At 37.3% G+C, this 25,612-nt stretch overlaps 1 protein-coding gene across 1 annotated transcript; it reads left to right on the forward strand.

The window, feature by feature from the left end:
* Positions 1–785: 785 nt before the first annotated feature.
* On the forward strand, positions 786–25,612 carry LOC127170002 (putative helicase mov-10-B.1). The gene is made up of 22 exons (XM_051117722.1): positions 786–1,140; positions 1,525–1,627; positions 4,542–4,735; positions 6,375–6,613; positions 6,854–7,103; positions 7,189–7,311; positions 7,472–7,634; positions 9,442–9,596; positions 9,781–9,954; positions 10,045–10,192; positions 10,329–10,496; positions 18,373–18,470; positions 18,578–18,675; positions 18,766–18,864; positions 18,940–19,042; positions 19,749–19,866; positions 21,638–21,829; positions 22,147–22,218; positions 22,324–22,449; positions 22,530–22,618; positions 22,740–22,858; positions 24,561–25,612. Exons 1-22 carry the CDS (start codon positions 989–991, stop codon positions 24,620–24,622), a joined length of 3,045 nt encoding a protein of 1,014 aa, XP_050973679.1. The 5' UTR covers positions 786–988; the 3' UTR covers positions 24,623–25,612.

The raw sequence follows: 25,612 nt of genomic DNA on the forward strand, positions 1-25,612 counted from the left end.
TCTATTCCCTAACCCAACACCTATCCATAAACCTACCCCTCACAGAAACATGTGCAATAAACTAGATCTAAAAGAAGATTTTGGCCGATTTATAAGCTTTTTTAAACTAGTGAGGTCCACTTATGTATTTCATTACATAACTTAGGGTTAGGGTTAGGACATTTATGGCCCTCAGAAGTATAGGTAAACAAAGTTTACAGTTTAACTTACTGCGATAAAACGGCTGCAGTGCTTGCTGCACCAGTTTTCAAAATAAAACAATATTTTAACTGACAATGCGAGTTCACCGTCTCCGTTGAATGGGATGTAAGGCGGCAGTGTACTGCGAAAAAAAAACAGCAAAAAAATTGTCCTTGGGCTTAAGGCAAAAAAAAAAAAAAAAAAAAAAAAAAAAAAAAACGTTTCTAGATACGAATCAGATACGACTCTTGTCGGTTCAACATATGATCCACCTGTTCTTTTTTCAGTGGGTAAGTTCAACAGTAGTGGTAGCACCAGATATATGTGTTATGTCATCAAATATTTTTAATACGACTAGTTTTTACTTCCACGTGTATACAAACAGCGTGTAAATTATATACCAAAAACGAGCAAAGAATAGTCTACCAAAGAACATTATCACTGAATTAAATCTAGCGCGAATTCAGTATTGAAGCACAGCTCCTTTGACCAACAGAGAGCGCACTTGCCTCTCCGAACACCTGACTTAAGTTTCTTATTAATATTTTTGTTTTATTCGTTTATTTGAGGCCACTAGCGCTTGGTACATTTCCCATATAACTCTCATTTTCTAACAGATGTAAACGAAGTGTATATGATGCATTGTCTTTGTAGAAGAGCAATCCTACCCCAGTAGATCTTCAGTTTCGTTTCTGCCGTTCCTACCGCTTCCGCTGAAGCGGCTGCGCTTTGTTTCGTATATGCCAGTCATAACTGACCCTGATATTTGTACATCACCACAGAGCTCACGGTACTAGAGTTAAGAAAAATGAGCAGGAGAAATAGAAAAAATCAGCTCTCTAAAAATGATCTGCGTACAGTTGGATTTGACTTTATAGAGTTTCTGGAGGAAAGCGAAAGAAGATCCATTACTGACAGAATCGTTCTCAAAAACATATACAATGAAGAGTTCCGAAACAGGTAAACCTTTGACATGTTTCCACAGCTTTGTGAAATATTTCTATTTTTCTTTATTGCTTATAATATGTCCAGTGAATCGATAGTTGGTCGATATTTGTAATTTAAACTGACATTTATTTAGAGGAAGTGCATCAGTACTATGTAAACAAACACTCAGCATACGGTTTCAGTATTTAAATTTATTTTGGATTCATATATGTAAAATCGAGGTTTCAATTTGCTTTGATCACTTTGAATTTAGGGATAAAGAAGTTCAACCCTGAAAATAAAATGGCAAATAAAGTGGACAGAGACAAAGATATTGCTAATGATGAAAACATTTTTTTTTTTTTTTTTTTTTTTTTAAATCAGTTTATATTTATTTTCATGCATTTTCATTCACAGGGATGGAGTCAGAGACCCAAACTTCTCTTCAGTCCTCTTTGTATTGAGAAATTGCAAGAATGCACGCATCACCAGAACAGGACATGTTTACTTTAACTCCAATGTAAGAATATTTCGTAATAGATGCACATTTAGTTTGATGTCTGTATTATCAGTGTCCGTATTTGCTAGGTTTGTATAAAATGGTGGTTTTTATGACACATACCCAGTAACGCCCAGAGTCTGAACATGTCTACTGTTGGGGTTTTCTAAAAATAAATCTCATATACAGTTTATGACAATAGTTTATAATTAAAATGTGAAGATCTTTTTTTACTTTTTTTTCAAAATGCAAAACAAATGTACTTTTATCTGAATTTGAAGCTTGAAGTGTATACTTTCGTTTTTATCAAACTGAAACTTTGGATCGGAGTTGACTGAGTGTTTTCTTTTCAACTGTTAATACAAACTCATTTGGACAATAACACTAAAGTCTGTTTCGTTTAAAACTACTGACTCTTGACCTGCAGCAGACAACTTTATGCTGTTGTCATTAGATTATTGCATTGCCTGCATGGTGTTTTAGTTTTAGTTTTGTTTAGTTTTTTTTTTCATCTGGCTTTTGATGCCACAGCTTATTTTAAAACCTTTATTTTTATATACCTATAATGCTACCTGTAACTTGCAACTTCTGCAAAAGATGCACATTTTTATACACATTATTATGCCTTACTTTAATAGCATGACATAATTTTAGTCTGTTGCCTTGTTGATGTATCAGTTCCAAGACAACTGTTACATGCTAATTAATTTTTATAAAAAAGCAAAAAAGAGTAAATCAAGATTACTCAAAACAGCAAATACCCGTTCTCTGAAGATTTCTGGGCGTCACCTTGTATGCTGAATGTTAATAATAATTGAGAAAATCATACCAATCTCCACTCAGCCAAGGTCAACAGTGCCTCCTGAGAAAAGGATTCTCTTATTCTCTAAGGAACGCTTTGGAGAAAGACACAGTAAAAGAGAAAGACACAACATGTGCTCAGCTATTTAGAAAATAATAATGCAATACAGATTAGGTGTGTTTACACATTTTGGAAGATAAAATGAGTAAAAATAGTTACTGCAAATAGACACCAGATCATTTGCCACAACATGCACACATACTAAAAGGCAGCTATAAAGAGTATGAGCTATTGTTTTTAACAGTAAAAATTATCTATTATGTTAAAGGCATAGTTTCTGTCATCATTTACTCACCCTCAAGTTGTTTCAAACCTGTGTGAGTTGCTTTCTTCTGTTGAACACAAAATATATATATATATATATTTTTTTTTTTTTTTTGAAGAATGTTGGTAACCAAATAGTTGCTGGTAGCCATTGACTTCCATAGTATGAATCATCATACTTTCAAAGTCAATGGCTGCCAGCATCTGTCAGGTTTGGAACGATATGAGGGTGAGTAAATTATGACAAAAAAATTGATGGTGAACTATCCCATAAAACTCCTCTGATTTCTAGGTGGAGTTATTACTCATCAAACAAAATAGTGATGACTAACATGAAGCTGAGACGAGTGGCTTATCGGATCTGGGGAATTTATAACCCTTCAGTTTAATATGATCATCTAGGCCTGTCATAAAACGTATGAATTGGTTATACAGGGCTCAATAATAAGGAAGGCCTGGTAGTGTGGGGCAAGTGTGAGACAAGTCAGCTGATACAGCACTTGGTTTTTCAGGCCGTTTTTTTACAAAATTGTAAAAACGACTTTTTTTTTTTAGTTTTAAAACATGTGAATGAAAACCATAGATATATTTGGTTTTTATTTATTTGTTATTACATCTTGCTATGTGTTTTTATATGTCTTGTCATTTTTACATACTTTTCTATTTAGCTTTCATTTATTTTTATTTCATTTTTAGTTTCAGTAATTTTAGCACTTCAACTTGTTTCAGTTATTTGCTAAATATTTAAAAAAATTAACAGATAATTTATTCACCCTTTGTTATCCAAGATGTTCATGTGTTTCTTTCTTCAGCCATAAAAATTATGTTTCCTGAGGAAAACATTTCAGGAATTATCTCCATATAGTGGACTTCGATGGTGTCTCTAAGTTTGAACTTTAAGTGCAGCTTCAAAAAGCTCTAAACGATCCCAGCCGAGGAAAAAGGGTCTTATCTAACGAAATGAACAGTCACTTTCAAAACAAATTGACAATTTATATACTTTTTAACCCCAAATGCTCGTCTTGTCTTGTCTCTGCAATGCGTACTTTCTTTACGGGTCAATACAGTTAATGTATGTCGAAAAACTACCATTTAGTTTTTTTCTTGAACTTCAAAATCATTCTAAATTGCTGTTTTACCCTTTTTGTAAAGGGTTTTTGATCTTGCATGTTCACTTTGTAAACACTGGGTCGGTACTTCTGCAGCAATGTAGGATGATTTTGAAGTTGGGGAAGAAAACGAGTTTTTCCGACATACTCTAACTGTATTGACCCGGATTACACAGACTACGCATGCAAGATGACAAGACAAGCATTTGAGGTTAAAAGTATATAAATTGTCAATTTGTTTCGAAAATAACAGACCGTTTCGCTACATACGACCCTTATTCCTCGGCTGGGATTGTTTAGAGCCCCGCGTTATGGAAGTTCAAACTTGCGGGCACCATTGAAGTCCACTATATGGAGAAAATTCCTGAAATGTTTTCCTCAAGAAACATAATTTCTTTATGACTGAAGAAAGAAAGACATGAACATCTTGGATGACAAGCGGGTGAGTAAATTATATCCAAATTTTTGTTCTGAAAGTGAACTACTCCTTTAAGGGGTATTTTTAAGTTTAAGTTTTCCATCTAGTATTTACATTTGAATTTATTTCAGATTTATTTCATTTACCATAAAGTAGCAAAAATCTGAAATACTGAAGCAAACCAATCATTACCCTTGAGCCACGTTATAACGTATTGAGTTAGTGTGATGTACACATGCAGATAATAGCGAAAGACTTACAACCCTATTGTGACATTTCTAGGTCAGAGTGCTGCACGATCAGTGGTTTACACCTCGTCGCATACAACACAACCAACCTCTGAGTAATGGTAGCTCACCTCCACCCGCTAGTGCCCAGTTTTCTGACTCACCGTCAGTGCCAGGGCCAGAAGATGGAGTCAGAGGAAGGAGAAAACTGTCAAAAGCCCTCCTGAAAAGAATAAACACTACAGAAAGGTGAATGATGGGTACAAACCAAGCTCTGAAAATACACAGAAGGTGAAATACAAGCAGTGTTGGAGAGTAACTAGTTACATGTAACGGAATTATGTAATTTAATTACAAAATAAATGTAATTGTAATTAGTTACAGTTACTGAGAAAAAAATATGTAATTAAATTACAGTTACTTTTGAAAGATGCCAGTGATTACAAAGGGGATTACATCTGAATTTTTTCACACACCCACCCCCACTTACAGATTTAATAGACTTCTTTTAAATGGCATTGACTGCTCTAAAATGAGACACCAATGTTTCAGGAGTTTAGGACACAGAATAGGACACATGCTTATTTGATAACTGTTTTATTTCCTATTTGGGTTTATGCATAAACTTTATTTTTTAAGATTGTTTTTTCCAAGGCATTGTTAGATGCTAGTGTTTTCTGTCATAACTATGCACACATTTGATTTCAAACCCAGTATCATAGCTATTAAACTATTTCTTGTTATGATGTTATTTATGTTATGATCTTGTTATGACATATAGCAACTGTGCTCACGGTGACCCAAGTTCAGTTCCTGTCTCAAGGTCCTTTGCCGATCCCGCTCCCCTCTCTCCTCCCAGCTCTTTCCTGTCCTATCACAATAACAGGCATAAAAAGCCCAAAAATATAAGTAAAAAAAAAAAAAAGTCTGAATTTGTGGTGGCTGTGTTTTAAATTAAATTATTACACAGCTCAGACTCTTTCGGGCAACTTAAGTCAGTGCTATATGTTTGATAATTTTTCTTGGCGGAAGCTTTGCGTTTGGTTAGCTCATAAAATATTAAAGCTTAATTCAATATCATTTGTGCAATTTCTTAATTCTGTCATCCTGGTACCGTGGACTTGCTCTATTGTTTCATACGAACACAGCTGCTGCCATTTTTTTTCTTTTTTTGTACATTATAAGATAACTAACAAACTAGTACTACTACTTAATTATTTATGTGGTGAAATGTTGTGTAAGAAAACTGGTACGACTGCACTGTATCCCTAAAATGTCTAGTTTGAACTTGCCGTTTACTAGCAACTGATTTCTTCATGGAGGCTTTGCATTCAAATATTTCAACTCAGATCAGTGTTTTGTGTCTAATAATTTTGACACGAAACATCTAAATAATCTATCAAGCAGCTGTGTAATAAGTGAGATAATGTACATTCAGCCAGTTGTTATTGCAAAATAAAGATGTATGTTATCCCTTACTTATAATCTTAATTCAAGTGATAAAGGATTTTGAAAGTCTGACAGTAATCAGTGTTGAACGCTACTGTAAGGTTAACTCTGCCTGGTTTAAATGTTTCAAAATGATTAACAGTTGAAAATATTAGAAATTTAGAAAAGTAATCAAAAAGTAATAAGTTACATTACTTTAATAAAGTAATTAAAAAGTTATACTACTTATTACATTTTAAATCAAGTAACTTGTAATCTGTAACCTATTACATTTCCAAAGTAACCTTCCCAACACTGAATACAAGGAGTATCTCCTTCATACACTACAGCCTGCTGTCATTTTAAAATGTATTGTTATTTGGATTCCCATTTTATATTTTACAACATGTATGAGTATGAGTATGAAAACTAGCTCTGTTGCTGCTCCTTTTCTCCCCAGGTCTGTGTTTATCGCTGATAAAGGTGGGGTGCGGGTGTCCTCAGAGCTACAGATAGAAGATGGCATGATTCAGCTGTTTGTGGAGAAAACAGAAATTTGTGAACTAAAGCTGTTTGTGGAGAACACAGGTCAGAAGGCCGTGTATTTCACATACTTCACTGCTCTACACTGGCTGCAGTATTTCACTCTGGAAGACAGCAAGAAAGTCACACGCAACAATCCACTCTGTCTGGAGCCAAGTGAGTGCAACCAAACTGTACATGTGTACAGGAGAAACTGGTGTTGGTGTTGTTTGTAGAGGTTTCATTTGAATTCATGCTAGTCTCTGACTTTAATCTGATGTATTATAAATGTAAAATGTTTTTGGAGCCACTGTGCAGTGGTTAGTGCACATGCCCTTGACTTGTTGGGCTGTGGAGCTAAGATGAGTATCACAGGTTTGAACTCACCTGTGTTTCTCTCTCTTAATGTTTTTAAAGGTGAGCGATATGAGGTGACCTTAAGATTCAAAGCAAAACAGACAGGAGTTTATCCAGCCACTCTGGCATTTGAGTTCAAGGAAAACACCCAACCCGGCACAAGTCCTTTCCACATTGTTCGGTTCATTCAGGCAGAATACAGATCCGAGCTTGCAGCTCTGCTGGGTCCTGAAGCACCATACAAACCAAAGAGGCTTGAGATATTTGAACCTGCGAGATGCAACATAGATGAGGGGGTTCCACCTGAGAGGTAAAAGAAATAACTCTTTTTAAGAATTAAATATTTTTTCTCCCATGTGTTTATATTTCATTTGCATGTTTTCTCTCATTTGCAGTTTAGCCCGAAATCTTTTACTGTTTGTGCTGCCACTGGATAACTATACTCGTCCTTCTTACATCTCCGACTTAGCCGAGGTCCTAAAAGGCAGCCGTTCTTTTCCGAAGCTCCAGGAGCAGAAGTTAGTGGTCTCTTGTTATGGCTGATTTTTCTTTTAGGTCTTACTAGACCTGTTTTAGGCCTGTTACTGGTCTTTGAATGGTCCAGAATCAGCTTTCTGCATGAACATACATGGTAGAAGCTATTGTTACTCTTTTCCTTGTGTGTTTGGTGGTTTTCAGGTCAATACTGGAGAGTGATCTGGGTTTTCATAACTATATGGATCGCTTTGATTTGCTGCTGTACCTGGAGGAAGATCAAATGCGTGTAGACATCAAGAGATATAACAAAGATGATGTGTCCATGGTGAGGGACCATGAGAACAAACGACTTTTGGTCTTAGAGGTGAGTGGCAAAGCTTTACTGCCTATTATTAAAGCATGCATTAAATGCTGCCTATGGAGGATGAATTTTAAGGTAGAAAGGCACAAAGCGCATCCGAATCCAATGTTAGCTTTACTTCCTGCATCCTGAGATGCCTACATCTGATAGATTTTTGAAGGCAGCATAGATGCATCCATCGCTGTCTTTGATATCCCACAATCCTGTGCATTCAGTTTAGCTTAAAAATACAGATGCCATCTGAAAGTTACGGTTGGTGAGTTTGTGTGTAAATGTCCCGTTTTGATCAACTTGTTCCACTTTTGATGTCATTTCTAGCAGAAATTTTGTATTTTTGTAGCCAGTAAATATTTGCTAAGTTATCACTAAAGGATTAAAGGATTTAGTTCACTTCCAGAACAAAAATTTACAGATAATGCACCCCCTTGTCATCCAAGATGTTCATGTCTTTCTTTATTCAGTCATAAAGAAGAACGTTTTTTTTTTTTTTTTTTCAGAAAAAAATACAGGATTTCTCTCTATGTAATGCACTTCTATGGTGCCAAATTTGAACCTTCAAAATGCAGTTTAAATGCAGCTCCAAAGGCCCTAAACGATCCGAGCCAAGGAAAAGGGGTCTTATCTAGCGAAATGATCGGTTATTTTCTAAAAAAAAAAAAAAAAAAAAAAAAAAAAAAAAAAAAAATAATTTACAATTTATATACTTTTTAACCTCAAATGCTCGTCTTGTCTAACTCTGTGTGAACCGTTTTTTTCTGGCCATGACAGTTAGGGTACGTCTAAAAAAATCCCATCTCATTTTCTCATCCAACTTCAAAATCATCCTACATTGCTGTTTTTACCTTTTTTTTCCGTAAAGTGTGTTTGCTCTTCTTCTTCTTTTTTCACTTTGTAAACTCTGGGTTGGTACTTCTGCAGCAATGCAGGATGATTTTGAAGATGGGGGAGAAACTGAGATGGGAGTTTTTAGGCATACCCTAAATGTCATAACCGGAAAAAAACAGAGTTCACACAGAGCTAAATGAGACAAGTGTTTGAGGTTAAAAAGTATGCATTTTGGAAGTTCAAATTTGAGGGCACCATAGAAGTCCATTACATGGAGAGAAATCCTGAAATGTTTTCCTCAAAAAACAATTTCTTTACGACTGAAGAAAAAAAGAGATGAACATCTTGGATGACGAGGGGCTGAGTACATTATCTGTATATTTTTGTTCTGGAAGTGAACAAATCCTTTAAACCATTATGCTTCCTCAGAAATTTGTCCGAAATCAGTTTTGTGAGGTGTCTTTGTGTGCAAACACTGCCTACAAAGTCATTGTCTGGGTAGAGCAGAAAGGCAACAAGTCAGCTGCCTATGCTTTCGGACTCGGCCTGTGTTAGACACATACAGAGTATCAAACGCATAGATGACATGTTCATAGCTCTTAAAGAGACAGTGCACCCAAAAATTAAATTTCTGTATTTATTTACTTTAATTTGTTGATCTTCAACTCCACTAAAGATATAAAATGTACTGTACTACAAAGAAATAAATTACAGCAATGTAATTTTTGGATGAACTGTACCTTTGAAGGATTAGTTTACTCCAGAATTAACATTTACTCACCCCCATGTCATCCAAAATGCCTTCCTCAAAAAGTTTATTTTTTCTTTGACTGAGGAAAGAAAGACAAGAACATCTTGGATGACATAGTAAATAAATCAGTAAACAAATTCAGGAGTGAACTAATCCTTCAAGTAGTATGTGCTTTTAAAATTTGTTGGAAAGTATAATATTTTTAGGTCTTTTAATGTTTTTGTTGTGTTAAAGCTCCCTGGTGTATCAGAGAACAGACCATCAGTCCTGAGAGGAGATCACCTGCTTCTCACCAAGAGTGAGGAGGTCAAACTCTCAGCTGTGACCAAATACAAGGGCTACGTTCACAGAGTGGAACTGGATCAGGTCAAACTGGGCTTCTCTAAAAGGTATAAAGTGTGAGGAGTTTAGGACAGGTGTCATTAGGACATCAAAACATTGAAGGAGTATCGTCAAGAATCAAAGTTCCAGATATGAAGAGCTTTATATATTACAAAAGCATACTGTAACTTCCAGAATGCAAAACTGGGGCCAGATTTAAATTTTGTGTATATGTGTGTTTTATGTGCAAAGGCTGCTTGATGGTTTCATAGATAATATGAAATTCCGTGTGGAGTTCACAGTCAATCGTCTCCCGTTAAAACTGCAACACAGAGCAGTACACATGGCGATCGAGCATGATCTCGAAGATGTGCTGTTCCCTGTGGCCTCAAGGAGCGTGACACCCGCACCTACACCTGCACTGAGGTCAGTAGGACAAATCTGTACTGAACTTATGCAACAAAATCAAATTTTATTGAAACATTATGGATGTGTATGTGTGGGGGGTGTCTATAGGCTCTTTGATCAAAAGCTGGACAGGAACCCTGAACAGAAAACTGCAGTGTGTAACATTGTGGCTGGTACGTCCAAGCCGGCACCGTACTTGGTGTTTGGACCTCCTGGCACTGGTAAAACTGTCACGATAGTGGAGGCAATCAAACAGGTACAGCTGGTTATCATGCTTAAATAAATATACACACAACAGACACACCTACATGCAAATCATCTCATTGTGTCTCTATGTAAAAGTGAACATTGACTATAAAATATTTCTGTTTCTTTTGTCTTTCATCTCTCAGGTGGAAAAGAATACACCTGGTGCCTATATCCTAGCTTGTGCTCCATCTAACAGTGCAGCTGATCAGCTATGTGAAATGTTGATCACTAGTCAACATGTTGATTCACGGAAGATATACAGAGTCTACGCTAGCTCACGCAATCCAAAAGATATCCCTAAAGTCCTAGAGGTTAGTGCAAGTATGACTTTATTTTTTAATTAATGGGGACACAAACTTGTACTGTTCTCTGAGGTCCACTTATAGTACTATCAAGATTTTTACATGAAAAAACATCATAATTTAGAAGTAATAGGCTATTTTCTGTCCTGTTTTGACCCCCCTCATCGAAACGCTCCATTTGAATAGACATGGTGGTTTGCAAACGTGCATGTTTGCATGTTTTTCTCTCATTTGCAGTTTAGCCAGAAATCTTTTACTGCTAACCTCTGATTTTGGTTAAAAATGCATAAATACTCAGTACATATCAAACAATCTGTAATAACAGACAAAGCAATAGAGACCACTTAATCACACTTGTGTGGTGCGACATTACTGGAGCTGCAAAATGATTAGTCGCGATTAACGGATTCAAAATAAAAGTTTATGCTTACATACTGTACTATATGTGTGTGTACTGTGTATATTTATTATGTACAGTAGGGATGTTGCGATATCTTATCGTTTGCGATATACCGGTAAAAATTTTCCCCATGACGTGAAACTACTATATCGCTAAATGAGGAGCTCCAATCTGGAACTGGTTTAGTCAAAACTGTGCAGTGCATCAAAAATCGGTCTGAGCCTTGAATAACGTTAACTGTACTAGTAGCAAGTGTGCAATGCAGTTTTGCATATGCATGAGCCTGTTTACAACATGCTTTGTCTCTAAATTAACTTCATAACATAGTGTTTGAAATAACCTTTTGTGATCAGGCGTGGTTTCATATCACAGAATGAGGCTGAAATCATACTATTTTGTAGTATTATAAAGGCTCCACTCTAAAAAGTGCTGGGTTGAAAATTAACCCAACCTTAACCCAGCCACTGGGTAACTATGGGACAGAACACACGTTAGGTTGTTTTGACCCAAGTGCTGGGTTTAACCATTTGACCCAGAATGCTGGGTTGTTTATTTGACCCAACCAGTGGGTCAGGTTAACTGTGTTGCTGGGTTAAACATAACCTAATCATTGGGTTATTTGTTGTCTTATTACCTTGCTACCTTTATATTTACCAATAATAATAAATAATCACAAAAGAATGTAAAATCATTATTGCTTTTCTGCAATACAGTTAGAAAAACACACACACACAAAAAAAATGCAACTGTAAACATCAATTTTCATCAGTTTTATTTCTTTTTAAAACAATTTTCAAATGGGTGCAGCTGTAAAACATTTTATCCAACCATTACAGACACACAAAACAACTTTAGTAGATCAGTTAATTTAAAACATAAAACTGTGTAAACTAGGCACTGTAGATTCCGATTCTTTGTCAACATTGCAGCAGCAGAAAACTCAAAAATTAATTATTACCACATGAGAATCGTTCCAAACATTGTGCTATTAAAACTAAGCCAAACAAAGTGTCCACCAGACAATACATATGACAATTTAAAACATGTTACAAGTGGCCAGAAAAAACTGGCCTTAAAAAAAAATTCACACATGAAGACTTATGTCCATCAATATAATATAATGCAAGCTGGAGAAATTCCCAGGCAACAAGTCCGCTTCAGTGGCACGGCCCGTAACAAAGGCGAAGGTCTGGGATGTCGTTGTCTCGTCCCCAAGGCACAAATCCACGACACATAGGCCTGAAAAAATTCTCATTTTAGAAGAAAATTTCAAACTGCACATTTTTAGTCTTTTACATCTAAACACTTCATACAGTGGTGGCCAAAATGATTGAAACACTAGTATTTTCACCGGCTAAACAATTGTTTTAAGTCAGTGATTTCTATTTTTTACTGTAGTGTGTCAGTGGGAAATATCAGTTTGCATTTCCAAAAATTAATATATATATATATATATATATATATACAGTCATGTAAAAAAGTTAGGACACCCTATTGAATTTCATGGTTTTGTGTATCAGGACATAATAAAAAATGATCTGGTCCTTGGCAGGTCTTAAAATTTGGAAAATAAATCCTCAGATAAACATCATCACATGACATATCACACTGTGTCATTATTTATTTAACAAAAATAAAGCCAGGAGGGAAAGGCCATGTGTGACAAAGTTAGGACACCCTATGAGTCAATTGCCTGTAGATCCACTTTTAGCAGCACTAACTTGAAGCATTCATTTTCTGTGTGACTTTATCAGACTTTATCAGAACGTTGCTCCAGTTTATTGAGGTTTGTGGACATTTGCTTATGCACAGCTCTCACCACAGCATTTGAGTCATGATGAGCTCTGGACTTTGACTGGGCTATTGCAACACCTTGATTCTTTTCTTTTCAGCAATTCTGTTGTAGATTTGCTGGTGTGCTTGGGATCATTGTCCTGTTGCATGACTCAATTTTGGCCCAACTTTAGATGTCGGACAGATGCCCTCGCATTTGACTCTAGAATACTTTGATATACATAAGAGTTCATGGCCAACTCAATGAATGTGAGGTGCCCAGGTCCTGTGGCTACAAAACAAGCCCAAAATGATCAACCCCCCCCCCAGCATGCTTGTCTTTTGGTATGAGGTGTTTGTGCTGATATGCTCTTTAGGTTTTCACCAAACTTCGCACTGTGCATTATGGCCAAACATCTCCACTTTGGTGTCATCTGTTCAAAGGACATTATTCTAGAAGACTTGTGTTTTGTTCAGATGCAACTTTGCAGACCTAAACTGTGCTGCAATGTTTTTTTTTTTTTTGACAGAAGAGGCTTTCTTCTGCCAAGCCTTCCAAACATGCCATTTTTGTCCCATATTTTTCTAATGGTATTGTCATGAACTTTATCATTTAACATGTTAACTGAGGCCTGTAGAGTCTGAGGTGTAGTTTTTGGGATGTCTGCCATTTCTCTGAGCTTTACACGGTCTGATCTGGGGGTGAATTTTCTGGGACGTCCACTCCTGGAAGGAGAGGTGTCTGTTTTAAATGTCTTCTACTTGTGAATAAACTTCAAATTGTTTGAAAATGGCCATATTACTCTTCTCAGATTATTGGCAGCAACAAGTGCTTCTCTAAGATGATTGCTGATGTCTTACCTCCTTGGCATTGTGTTAACACACACCTGAAGGCTCCAGACCAGCAAACTGCCAAATCTTATGCTTTTACAGAGGTGCTCAGACTTGCTGATGATCAGTTCATCAAAGGTATTTGATTAGCAGTGCTTGACTGTTATTTATCCTCTTAATTTCAGTGTTAACAGTAAGGGTGTCCTAACTTTGTCACACATGGCTTTTCCATTTTGGCTTTATTTTTGTTCAGTAAATAATGACACAGCACAATTTATCATGTGTTGTTGTTCATCTGAGGTTTTATTTTTGAAATTTTAAGACCAGCCAGGGACCAGTTTTTTTTAATGATGTCCTGATACAGAAAACCATGTAATTCAATAGGGTGTCCTAACTTTTTCACACGACTGTATATATATATATATATATATATATATATATATAAAGTAAAACTTTATGGTTGTGGTTCCGTGGACCATTTCTCCAGAATGGGCAGGACTTTGAAAGCACTCTCCCCTTTAACTAATAATTTACTAATAATTTACTATACTAATAATTTTAATATCGGGAGATCTCATAAACTTTTTTACCAAAAAAAAAAAAAAAAAAAAAAAAGTTTTGCGCAGTAGTGCCAAATTAAACCAGTTTGACTGAACTGTTGTAAAACTTTGGCGATCTTCAGAGTTAGAACACAAATACTGTATGCACTGGAGCGTTTGTCAAACGCGGTGTTCTTGCATGCTATGGTTTTAAAGTGGACCACTGCTTTGATGTCTTAATTATGACACGATATTATACGGAACGGTTGGCAAAGGCAACCTAAGCTAGCATCTCACCACTGAACTGCGTTTGTCTCAATCAGTCTCCAATCTGAAGGGCAGAATTGACACGGTTCAAAAAATAAAAATAAAAAAAAACAACATTCAGACAGCATACCCATTTAATTTTTATACTTGGTTCCTAGTTTGTAAAGCAACACAAGCATTCACTAAAATAGAGGAAGAGTAAAAGGACCTCATAAACAGTGGTGTTGTGGTGCCTGGAGAAGTGGGTATACGCCCCAAATGCAAATACACGCTGAAAAGAATAACTTACTGACGTCTGAACGTGATTCTCCGCAGTTTCTGATTAAATCGGTCGGGTTTTCTCTGTATCAGAGCCTCCCCTGACATGCCCTCGCGGAGAGGGGGTTCAATCTTCAACTGGCTGGCGGGAGCCGTCACTGGCAGGTCACGTGACCTGCCAGTGGCTGGTGGCAGCTGCCAGTCTGATTTTGGGCGGGCTGACTGGCAGCTGCCAGCTGGCAGTATGCCTCAACAAGTTTCAGCGACAATAGATTTTCGGCAGATTTTGTGTTTTGTGCTTAATTTCTTATTGTGAACCTGTTCAGTTCTTTATTTTTAGCGCGATTAAAGTGTTTAAATGGCGGTGATTCCGACTGGTAGGTTAATGCCGCTTCCACTGGCAGTTCAGTCAGTCAGCCGCGAGAGCGCTCCGAGGTTAACGCGTTTTCTGCCACTTGTGCTACAAGGAAATATATTATTTCATGATCATAAATGTTTTCTTATAGGTCTAGTCTTTTAATTTATCCACTTTTTATGGCGTTTTATTATGAATAAAGTGTTTAAATGGCCGTGGTTTCAACTGGCAGCTTATTGTCGCTTCCACTTCCAGTTCAGTCATTCAGCCGCGAGAGCGCTCCGCGGTTAACGCGTTTTCTACCACTCGTGCTACAAGGAAATATATTATTTCATGATCATAAATATTTTCTTATAGGTCTAGTCTTTTAATTTATCCACATTTTATGGAGTTTTATTATGAATAAAATGTTTAAATGGCCGTGATTTCAACTGGCAGCTTATTGTCGCTTCCATTGGCAGCTCAGTCAGACAGCCGCGAGAGCGCTCCGAGGTAACGCGTTTTCTACCACTCGTGCTACAAGGAAATATATTATTTCATGATCATAAATATTTTCTTATAGGTCTAGTCTTTTAATTTATCCACATTTTATGAAGTTTTATTATGAATAAAGTATTTAAATGGCCGTGGTTTCAACTGGCAGCTTACTGTCGCTTCCACTACTAGTTCAGTCAGTCACACAGCCGCGAGAGCGCTCCGAGGTTAACGCGTTTTCCTTGCAGCGAGAGTGACAGAGAACGCGTGATACTCACAGATCTAAAGCGGTTGAGACTGCCAGCCACCAGCCCGCCACTGGCAGGTCACGTGACCTGCCAGAATCAGACTGGCAGCTGCCACCAGCCACTGACAGGCAGACTGGCAGCTGCCACCAGCCACTGACAGGTCACATGACCTGTCAGTGGCGGCTCCTGCCAGCCAGTTGAAGATCGAACCCCTACTGGCCCTCGCGTGTAAACAGGCAGCATCTGGGTGGAGGAGTGGACGAAACGGGCGCATCACTGTCGTCACCGGGTGTTTTTAAGGAATATTTGCATTTACTCACGTTCGCTACCCTACACTACACCACTGCTTATACACCACGAGAGTTAAAGTAAGGTGAATAGCGTAGCTAATACAGCTACCTGAGGAAAAAAAAGAGCGCGAAAATGCACAACATAAAAATGACGGACCTATAGTTGGATTCGGCATGTCGCAGACATTGACTTGAAAAAAATATGCCCTTAAAAGATAAATTTTAGTACGAAATGACATAATTCTGACAAAACATTACAAAGCCATACAGTATGCAGCCAGTAACTGAATTTACCCCCGTATTTCTAACCTATGCCTGTTTTAATGAAGCGTTAAAAAAGGGACATGTGTACTGTATATAAATAAAACTTTGCACGTGCACACACAACTTTTATTTAACAATAAAGCGATTGTTGAGGCAAAAAAGTACCTCACTATAGGCTGCTACTTAACGTTCGTTAATCATTCACAGAATAAAACGCTAACCCCGCACGGCGACATATCAAATATTGCATTAAACAGTGAAATCACTGTGCTTTAAACCACAACTTATTAAATAATAAGTAAATAAATAAAATAAAGGTAAATAATCATAAAATCATATTAACTTACCGTATAATCCTGCTTGCTGCGTGACCGCCTGACGAGGAGACGAGTGAAGAATCCAGAAAGTTCGATGAAGTGGAAAAATAAACAAACCGGTTGGGTTAAAATAACCCAACCCGCGTGTTCAGTGGTGAAAGAACCACTAGAGTCCATTTGACCCAGCATGATTAACCTAACTGTGTGTTTACAGTGCCTCAAACAACCCAGAATTTTGACCCAGCACAATTAACTCAACAATGTGTTCACAGAACTAACCCAGCACTTTTTAGAGTGTATGTTGATTAGCACTGCATTGCAAATATACTTAACCCTTATAAAAATACCCAAAGTTGCTTGAAGAACACAAACAAACCATATATTGTAGCAATCATATGTATATGGTCTTCAATTTTCCTGTTAAAATTCCTCTATCTGCGTTTTATTCAGCTAAAGCGATAACTGGATTAGAGATTCCTGAAGCGTCGTCAGTACTATTACTTCTGCTGTAAAGCATATGTGGAGTTTCTGCGCAAGGGTGCCCTCCGGTTTTCGAATCAGAAAGAGCTTTATTGCCAAGTGTGTTTCACACACAAGGAATTCATCTGAATGTTAGGAACTTCCAGTACAGAAAGTACAAACAATTTAATTCAAAATCACCACCGCATGCACAGTTTCTAAACACTATTATTAAATATATTATTTATATAAAATATTGTTTATATAAAATTTATTTAGTTTTATAATAATTAATAAACATCAAAAACAAAAACAGGGTCAAAAAAGTTGCTAGGCAATTCGGTCAAAAGTAAATGCGTTCTGATATACAGTATTGAATTTACATATACATGAGATTTTGCCAAAACTCTTCTCTGGAACAAATAATAGATTAATAAGACTGCCCGTTAGATTTACCCCAAAACTAAATACATCTCATGGTTAACCACTATAGAGACAGTAGAGCCAGCAAGGCAAGGCAAGGCAAGTTTATTTATATAGCACATTTCATACACAGAGGTAATTCAAAGTGCTTTACATGAAAGGAAGTACAATAATAAAAGTAAAAAAAATAAAAGTTTTGTGTGAACCCTTGGTATTTCTAACTGACTCGATCCTAATGATCTGAGTGGTCTGTTAGGTTTATATTCAGTGAGCATATCTGCAATGTATTTAGGTCCGAGGCCATTGAGTGATTTATAAATGAGTAAAAGTACTTTAAAATCAATTCTAAATATAACTAGAAGCCAGTGTAGGGACCTGAGGACTGGTGTGATACGCTCAGATTTTCTGGTTCTAGTCAGAATCCTGGCAGCAGCATTCTGGACGAGCTGCAGCTGTCTAATGGTTTTCTTGGGAAGGCCAGTGAGGAGACCATTACAATAGTCCATCCTGCTTGTGATAAAGGCATGAACAAGTTTCTCCAAGTCTTGACTGGAAACAAAACATCTAATTCTTGCAATGTTTTTGAGATGATAGTATGCTGATTTAGTTACTGCTTTGAAATGACTACTGAAACTAAGGTCTGACTCCAGAATCACACCAAGGTTCCTGTCTTGGTTTTTAGTTGTTTGACCCCTAGCATCAAGGTATGCAGCGGTACATTCCAGAAGATCTGCCCGAGTTGAGGCTTCTCTTGGTGGCTTTACAAGCGCAGAACAGTCGCTGACACCCTGGAGCTCACACCATTTAAAAGGCTAAACTGAACAAACGATATTTTAATTTTAAATAACAAACTTTAGGTATTTTACATTCTTTTAACTAATTAAAATAGAATGTAAATAGTTTTGTGAGAGTGAGAGAGAGATGATTTGAGAATAAATTGTCTGTAGTTTTTGTTGTTGTTATTGTTGACTGTCTTTTTGTGTTTAGAAAAACAGCAATGTGGAGGGAGGCACAATTATTTTCCCATGTAAAGAGGATCTAATGTACTACAAGATCCTGGTCAGCACTCTGGTAACCGCTGGCAGGTGAAGGGCTTTATCTTCTACAAACACAATGAACTCGCTCTCTCCCACATACACATCATAGCAGTCAAAAGATAAAGTGCGTTTAATGTATGTGTGTGTGCTTGCAGGCTGGTCAGTGGGGGTTTTCCTGTGGGTCATTTTTCTCACATCTTTGTGGATGAGGCAGGACATGCTGTGGAGCCAGAGACCATCATCAGTGTGGCAGGTGGAGTGCTTCATAGAATAACATTATGAAAACTGTCAAGTCTTTCATTTGAGATCAGTCTGTGGTAGCAGTTTATCTTTGTGGGTGTAGGTCTGCTGGATGCAAAAACTGGACAGCTTGTTTTGGCTGGAGATCCCAAGCAGCTGGGGCCAATCCTGAGATCTCCTTTTGCCATTAAATATGGACTTGGTGAGATGAGTAAACACTCTCATACAGTACACACATGATTCACATTCTAATTTGTGTTGTAAATGTGCTTTGTAGGTCTTTCCTTGCTGGAGAGGCTGATGACACAGAATGAACTTTACCAGAAAGGTACTTCAGGATTTGACAACCGTTACGTAACCAAACTGCTGCAGAACTACAGGTAAACTCTGAATAATCTAAAGACCTCGTTTGCAAAACTACAAATTGACTAGTTGTCTGACCAGCTGCTCATAAAGAAGCCCTGAATAATAAGCTCTGAATAGGATGCAGCTAAGAAAACAAACACACAGACACACACACCAAAAATAGTTTGATGGAGTACAAGGTTCTCAAGGCTGAACAAACGATGGACAAAAGATTCCAAGATGTATCGAGGAAGATCAAAAATTCTTAGACCATTGTGTGGAGGGAGTGTAGATGGTTATGAATGAGCAACAAATACCAACTAGAGCTATTTGTCTTCTTGATTTAGTAGTTTTGACGTGTAGCCAGGAGCCAGTAAATGCAGAAAAAGATAAGAGTAAGCAAATAACCTTGAACATAAATTTGACTCCTGGCCATAAATGGAACCCAGAGGAAGCTGGTGTGTGTCTGGGTGTTTGCTATGCAGAAAAAAAGCAGAGGACAGGATGACATATGAAAGGGCCAATCAAAAATAGATTGGGATGGGCCCAATCCACTATTACTCTGACAGAAAACCTGATCATGTCTCTTAAATCAGATGTTGGATTCCAACCACAAAATTAACACACATGCTTCTTTTTAATATTTTGTATGTAAATTTAAAGTGAGTCTGAGTCCATTTCAGCGCCACTGTAATAAAGTCTAACTGTGTCTTAAATTCCCATTTTTCTTTCTCTCTCTAGGTCTCATCCATCCATTCTGAAGATTCCTAATGAGATGTTCTATGATGGGGAGTTGCTAGCATGCGCAGATATGATCATCTCTAGCCAGTACTGCATGTGGGACCACCTGCCGAAAAAAGTATGAGACATACCAGACACACAAACTTGATAAACAGCAGTTTAGGAATGCATTTTGGTTAGAATGACACATCAGTGGGAATATGCTGATATTGTTTGATCTCTGGGTTTGTTCCATACCTAGCGATCTGACTCACTCACTCATGTCTAATCAGCTTTTCCATCACCCTGTTTTCATGCCCATTTTAAGGTACCACATCAGAAATAGGTAATGGAAACATCAAATTAAAAAAAAAATAAATCCTTAATTAGCCTAAAATTCTTACGTTACTTTTAAGGTTTTTAAAAAATGTGAATAATGGGCGATGGAAATGAATGAATTACTCCATGCACATCAAAAATGTCATGTGACTTTGCACTACGAGACGGCATAACCTGACTAACCAGCGAACCAATCTTGTCGCACAGCATCTGAAATGTTGTTATGGTCATTCTTAAAGGCACAATATGTAAGAAAAAACCACTAGAACAGTGTTATAAATTTTGCTAACTTGTGTACTTATATTATCCCAGATGTTTCCAAGAATGTTTAAATCTAGAGAAATAAGATTTTTAAAATTTTAACCAGTGTAATGGACGGTCCAAGCGTCGCCTGCCAGTGATGTCATACACCCTTGATTTTCTGGTTTTATTTTGTGGAAAACATGAAAACCCCAAAGACACTTTAATATGTTCTGCATTTTATTAGACAGGTGACGAACGCACAGAGTAGCATTATAACAGAACTTTTAAAACACTCAAATGTATCTAGTATGTTACCTCACATTGGCATGATAAAAGCTCTCTTGCTTTCGAGCCATGAAACATGCTTGTCCTTCATTAGCAATCGCTCCAGCGTCCCGTTTCGTTTCAGGCTATCAGGCTATCAGGCTAAAGTTTGCATTTTTCAAGATCTCCTATTGCCCCTTAATAAGTCTTCAATGCATTAGCTCATCCATGGACATGGTTTCTGCCCGAGTCCTAACAGATTGCATCGACTGTGGAGATGAAGACTATAACTCCCATGATTCCGCACACAATCACAGTATCATCAAACTATGCCTTTGGTTCTTTGTTTGTTTTGAATATGCTCCCTCTAGCCAGTAGCCCCTCACTACAAAACACAAGATCCAGGGGTCGGGGTTGGTTGGATCTAGGGGGTGGAGATGGGTGGGTTTAGGGAACATGGGGTGGAGAGTGGTAGGTTTAGGTATATGTAAGGTGGGAGGAGTTGGATCTGGATCCAACCTTGCCCCCTGGATGTTGTGTTCTGCAGTGAGCACCATCTCCCTTGGGTGAAAATGTACATGTTGTGCCTTTAAGTGATAAAAAGCAGTTGTAAATGTTTTAAAAATGCACATACTCATCACTTGAAAGTAGTAAAGCAGCAAAATAAGAGTGATTTATTTTGAGCAATGGCATGAAATGTTAATTTAATTTTATTTGTGAATGTCTTTAAAAAGGGCTGAAATATCTTAAATCTGATTTTGAAAACCTGCTTAGCTTGAAATAACACACCCATTCACTTTTTAACATGTAGTCCACCTTCTCCTCATGGGATATCCAGTCACACATGCCCGCACACACAAAAACATTAAGGAATGTGAAGGCCAGAAACTGAGATAATTACCTTTTTAAACTTATTTGTTTTTCATGTCTACATTTGGTGCTTAGGAATATAGGTTTTTTCTTTAGCCAGTCTCAACTTGTGCGTTGTAATGCTAATGTTACTGTTTATATTTAAAAAGTTAACACAAAAACCTTTTGTATTCTGGTCTGTGCTGTTTTTTCAGGGATTTCCTGTGATTTTCCATGGAGTGGTTGGAAAGGATGAGAGAGAGTCGAACAGCCCCTCCTTTTTCAACACTTCTGAAATCGATATCATGATGGACTACCTGAAAAAGCTGCTCCTGACACAGGCCAAGAAGGGAATTGCAAAAATCTCCCCCAAAGAGATTGGTATTATTGCCCCCTACAGGAAACAGGTGAAAATCCCCTTTCACCAACTCAGCATCAGCCAACCTGATGCATACTGCACACACAATGCAGTTAACAAGTAAATCCTCAAGAAATTATGTTTGCAGAGATACACTTTGAATGTTAGTGTAAATCCATGAAATACTCTGTACAGAAATATCTACAGCGGCTCTGTACAGAAATATCTACACACCTTTTTTACTGTTTTCTACTGTTTGTTTCTACTTTGTTTTTATCGCAGATCATCATCATTCTCTTTAAGGCGTTTTCGTGATCGTTTATTTTGCTTTCATTTTTATTGTACATATCTGTTTTATTTTTATAGGTGGAGAAAATCAGGAAGGCCATCAAGATGCACAGTGAGCTCAAATCCTGTTTGGGCATTGAGGAGCTAAAGGTCAGCTTGAGTCTGAGTCGTGCAGACTCTCCTACACTCTGTTATCAGTTCTTATCCTTGTCAGGACACGTGAGCAAAAACATGACTGCTGTTTGTGTTGTGTAGGTTGGCTCTGTGGAGGAGTTTCAAGGCCAGGAGAGGAAAGTGATAATTGTGTCAACTGTTCGCAGCGACAAGCAATACACAGTTTTGGATGAAACATTCAACATTGGGTTTCTGAAGAATGAGAAGGTAGTGTCTAACATGTGACAATACACCACACAGAAGTCTACAAAACAAAGTTATCTCAACTCTTTCTTTCTCTGCTTCAGAGATTCAATGTGGCAGTGACGAGAGCAAAATCCCTGCTCATCATGGTGGGAAACCCCATCATTCTACAGACAGACCCAACCTGGGGCAGGTATATAAACTTCCAGCTAACACATGCTTAAAATACATATGATTTCTGGATGTATTGCGAGTTGTTGTTGTTGTTTTTTTGTTGTTTTTTTTTTTTACCTTGTTGACATTTGTGTTTGTAGCTTTATTAAATACTGCATTGACCAGGGAGGTTATACTGGATATGATTTGTCCAACTTGGAGGACACAGAGGCAGTTGTTGAGCGTCTGCTTGCTCTAAACATCTGTGAGGAGATCATAGGTAAGGCATAGCTTTAATTAAAGTACTGTCACATGACACTATGCACTTCATATGCTTCCTTTAATGCAGAATAGGAAATGCAAGCTTAAAGGGGACATCACATGCATTTTTTTGCATATAAATGTGTCTTAGCAGTGTGTGGACACAACCACCCTACATAAAAATCCATTCACTCCTTTTTTAAATCCCCAAAAAACTAAACAGTCACAATTATCAAGCCGTTTTGATGTTCTGAGCAGTATGATGTCATACTGCTCAGGCCCCGCCCACGATCACTGATGGACTGTCCCGTATTAGCATATTTCCACCCTCACCCAGTTGAACGTGCTTGAGCAGCTGTAGTGACAACAATGTCTCATAAGCAGTGCAAGTGTTTTGTATTTGGATGTAAAAGTGAACGTAAGAGTCTTCATTTCCTTCCGACATCAAAGCCACTGATGACGCAATAGATTTGTTTGGTTTTTAATGGTAAAGTGAATACACACACACACACACACACAGGGTGAGCAGTAGCTCATTATCATTTAAAGATAATGTAATGGCTCGCTGTGAACAAAGCTGTTTTTGACAAGGTTGTTTTAAATGACCATTGAGGAATTTTAGCCAACGTATGTTACAGACATTTCATGGAGACCCTAATGAATCGTACCAACTTGTGGAAATCTCTGAATGTACTGTATTTATAATTTATTATTTAATAAAAGTGGCCCAAGAGCATGAAATTACATCATGTTTTCTAGGTTCATTTTGTGTCTAAAGAAATTATATTTACTTAAAGCCTAGTGTGACCGCACATGCAAAATTAATCATTTACCGACAGGTTATACAAATACACTACCATTCAAAAGTTTGGGATGAGTAACTTTTTATTTTAAAGGGGTCATCGGATGCCCATTTTCCACAAGTTGATATGATTCTTTAGGGTCTTAATGAAAAGTCTCTAATATACTTTGATTAAAAATTCTCAATGGTTTTGTAAAACAACACCCTTTTTACCTTGTCAAAATGAGCTCTGCAAAAATCATCTCATTCTAAGGGGTTGTTCCTTTAAATGCAAATGAGCTCTGCTCACCCCGCCCCTCTCTTCTCTCTCTGTGGAATGACGAGCTTGTTTACTTTAGCCGCATTTAGCCGTGTTTAGCGCTAAACTTCCTAACTACCACGTCATAAGGAAAGACGATTGCAAAGATTCATAAAAAAACGTGTATACACACTTCTGCTGTAAGTGAAACTGGATCACGAATGATTCGCGTGAACATATACGGATATATGTAGATCGGGAGGCTCATTCCATTCACAAACAAACGTAATCTACTGCATCTTAGATGTCGGGAGTAAATGCCGACCACTATATTCATTATTACATCCAGCAACACAACACAACATTATTACATCCAGCAACACAATCGCTCAATCTGAGATGTTCTTGAAAGTTACTGGACTGTGACAGCTGGTCTGAGGTAAGAGCTCATGTCAATCAGCTATCGTGGGAGTGGCCTCTGAGAACGGCTCGATTTGAAAAAGGGGATATTATTTTTACAGATTAATTAAAAACCACTGCATGGATTTTTATCATTATAGGGTAGATTTGTACATACACTACCAACACACATTAATGTTCAAACAACATGAAAAAGTGAAGTTTGCATCCGTTGACCCTTCACAAACCAACTGCTAACTGTCATGTTCTTTCTCATCCTAGAGGAAACAGAAGAGAGTGTGGTCCAGCAATATGTGAATCCTGAGTGGAGACATGATCTTTAAATCAAGTGTTATTATTAAAGCGACTCCTAGGCAGGCCCATCTCATTAGCATAACCCTTTCCCTTTCCCTTGCTGGAGTTAGACTGGGAAAGTCTTAATGAACTTAGAAGTTTAATTTTAAACCTAAAACTGCACTATGATATATAAACACTGCAGTGAAGTAAAGGGGTAAGTTTTTTTTATTTTTTTTTAAATCAGTACTGCATGACTAGAGAAAACAAAGAAAAAGGGCTGTGACATTCACTTCTGCCAAAAAGTTGTAAATACACAGGCTTATTACTGTTCAAGGCCTCTGTCAATCCATGTGTCTACGGGCAGGGATACAAAGATGCAAATAAATAAACTGGGAAATCTGGGTGCAGGTTACATGGGGAAAGAATACACATTGTTCTTTTACATATACAACATCGAAACAATACAAAGATGGTTGAAAATCTGCAGACTTGTCCTTTATTCTCAGGGTTTTATGTGCAATGTTGCCTGTGTTGACTAAAAAGGTTTTATTAGACGTTTTAATGAAAATGCATTATTTGATGTCATAAACATCATAAACATATGGTTGTTAAATCACAGATTACTGCCCTGAAATAAGTGCCTTGTTTTATAAAATTATCAGTCAACACAGGAATGTTAATTTAGTAATGCTTTATTCATGGTGGTAATGGTTTTGTTTGTGTTCCCAATTGCAAAGAGAGTCAGAGGTTTACATCAATGCATTGTCAATCATATTATATGATTATATAAAAAATGTGGACTTAATTTCAATGACTTTTGACTATAGTAAATACAATATTGTAAAATTAAGGATGTTAAATCACAAGTCAAAGCAAAATTTAGAGACATCGACTTTTTCTATCAACACACTAGGCATTAATGAATTATTTTGTTGATTTCCCCTTGAATATTTATAATTTTGCCACTTACAGTATTGTATACAGTGCCGTTGTCATGCAAAAATAAAACATGAAAATATGATGACAGAATTTTGTCC

This window comes from Labeo rohita, chromosome 8, assembly GCF_022985175.1.
Source record: "Labeo rohita strain BAU-BD-2019 chromosome 8, IGBB_LRoh.1.0, whole genome shotgun sequence".
In the NCBI taxonomy this organism is placed as follows: Eukaryota; Metazoa; Chordata; class Actinopteri; order Cypriniformes; family Cyprinidae; genus Labeo; species Labeo rohita.

Coding starts and splice junctions, on each gene's coding strand:
- LOC127170002 (XM_051117722.1), top strand. CDS start 989: ATGAGCAGGAGAAATAGAAAAAATCAGCTCTCTAAAAATGATCTGCGT. Junction 19,043..19,748: donor AAACTGCTGCAGAACTACAG/GTAAACTCTGAA, acceptor TTCTCTCTCTAG/GTCTCATCCATCCATTCTGA. Junction 22,219..22,323: donor TGGGCATTGAGGAGCTAAAG/GTCAGCTTGAGT, acceptor TGTGTTGTGTAG/GTTGGCTCTGTGGAGGAGTT.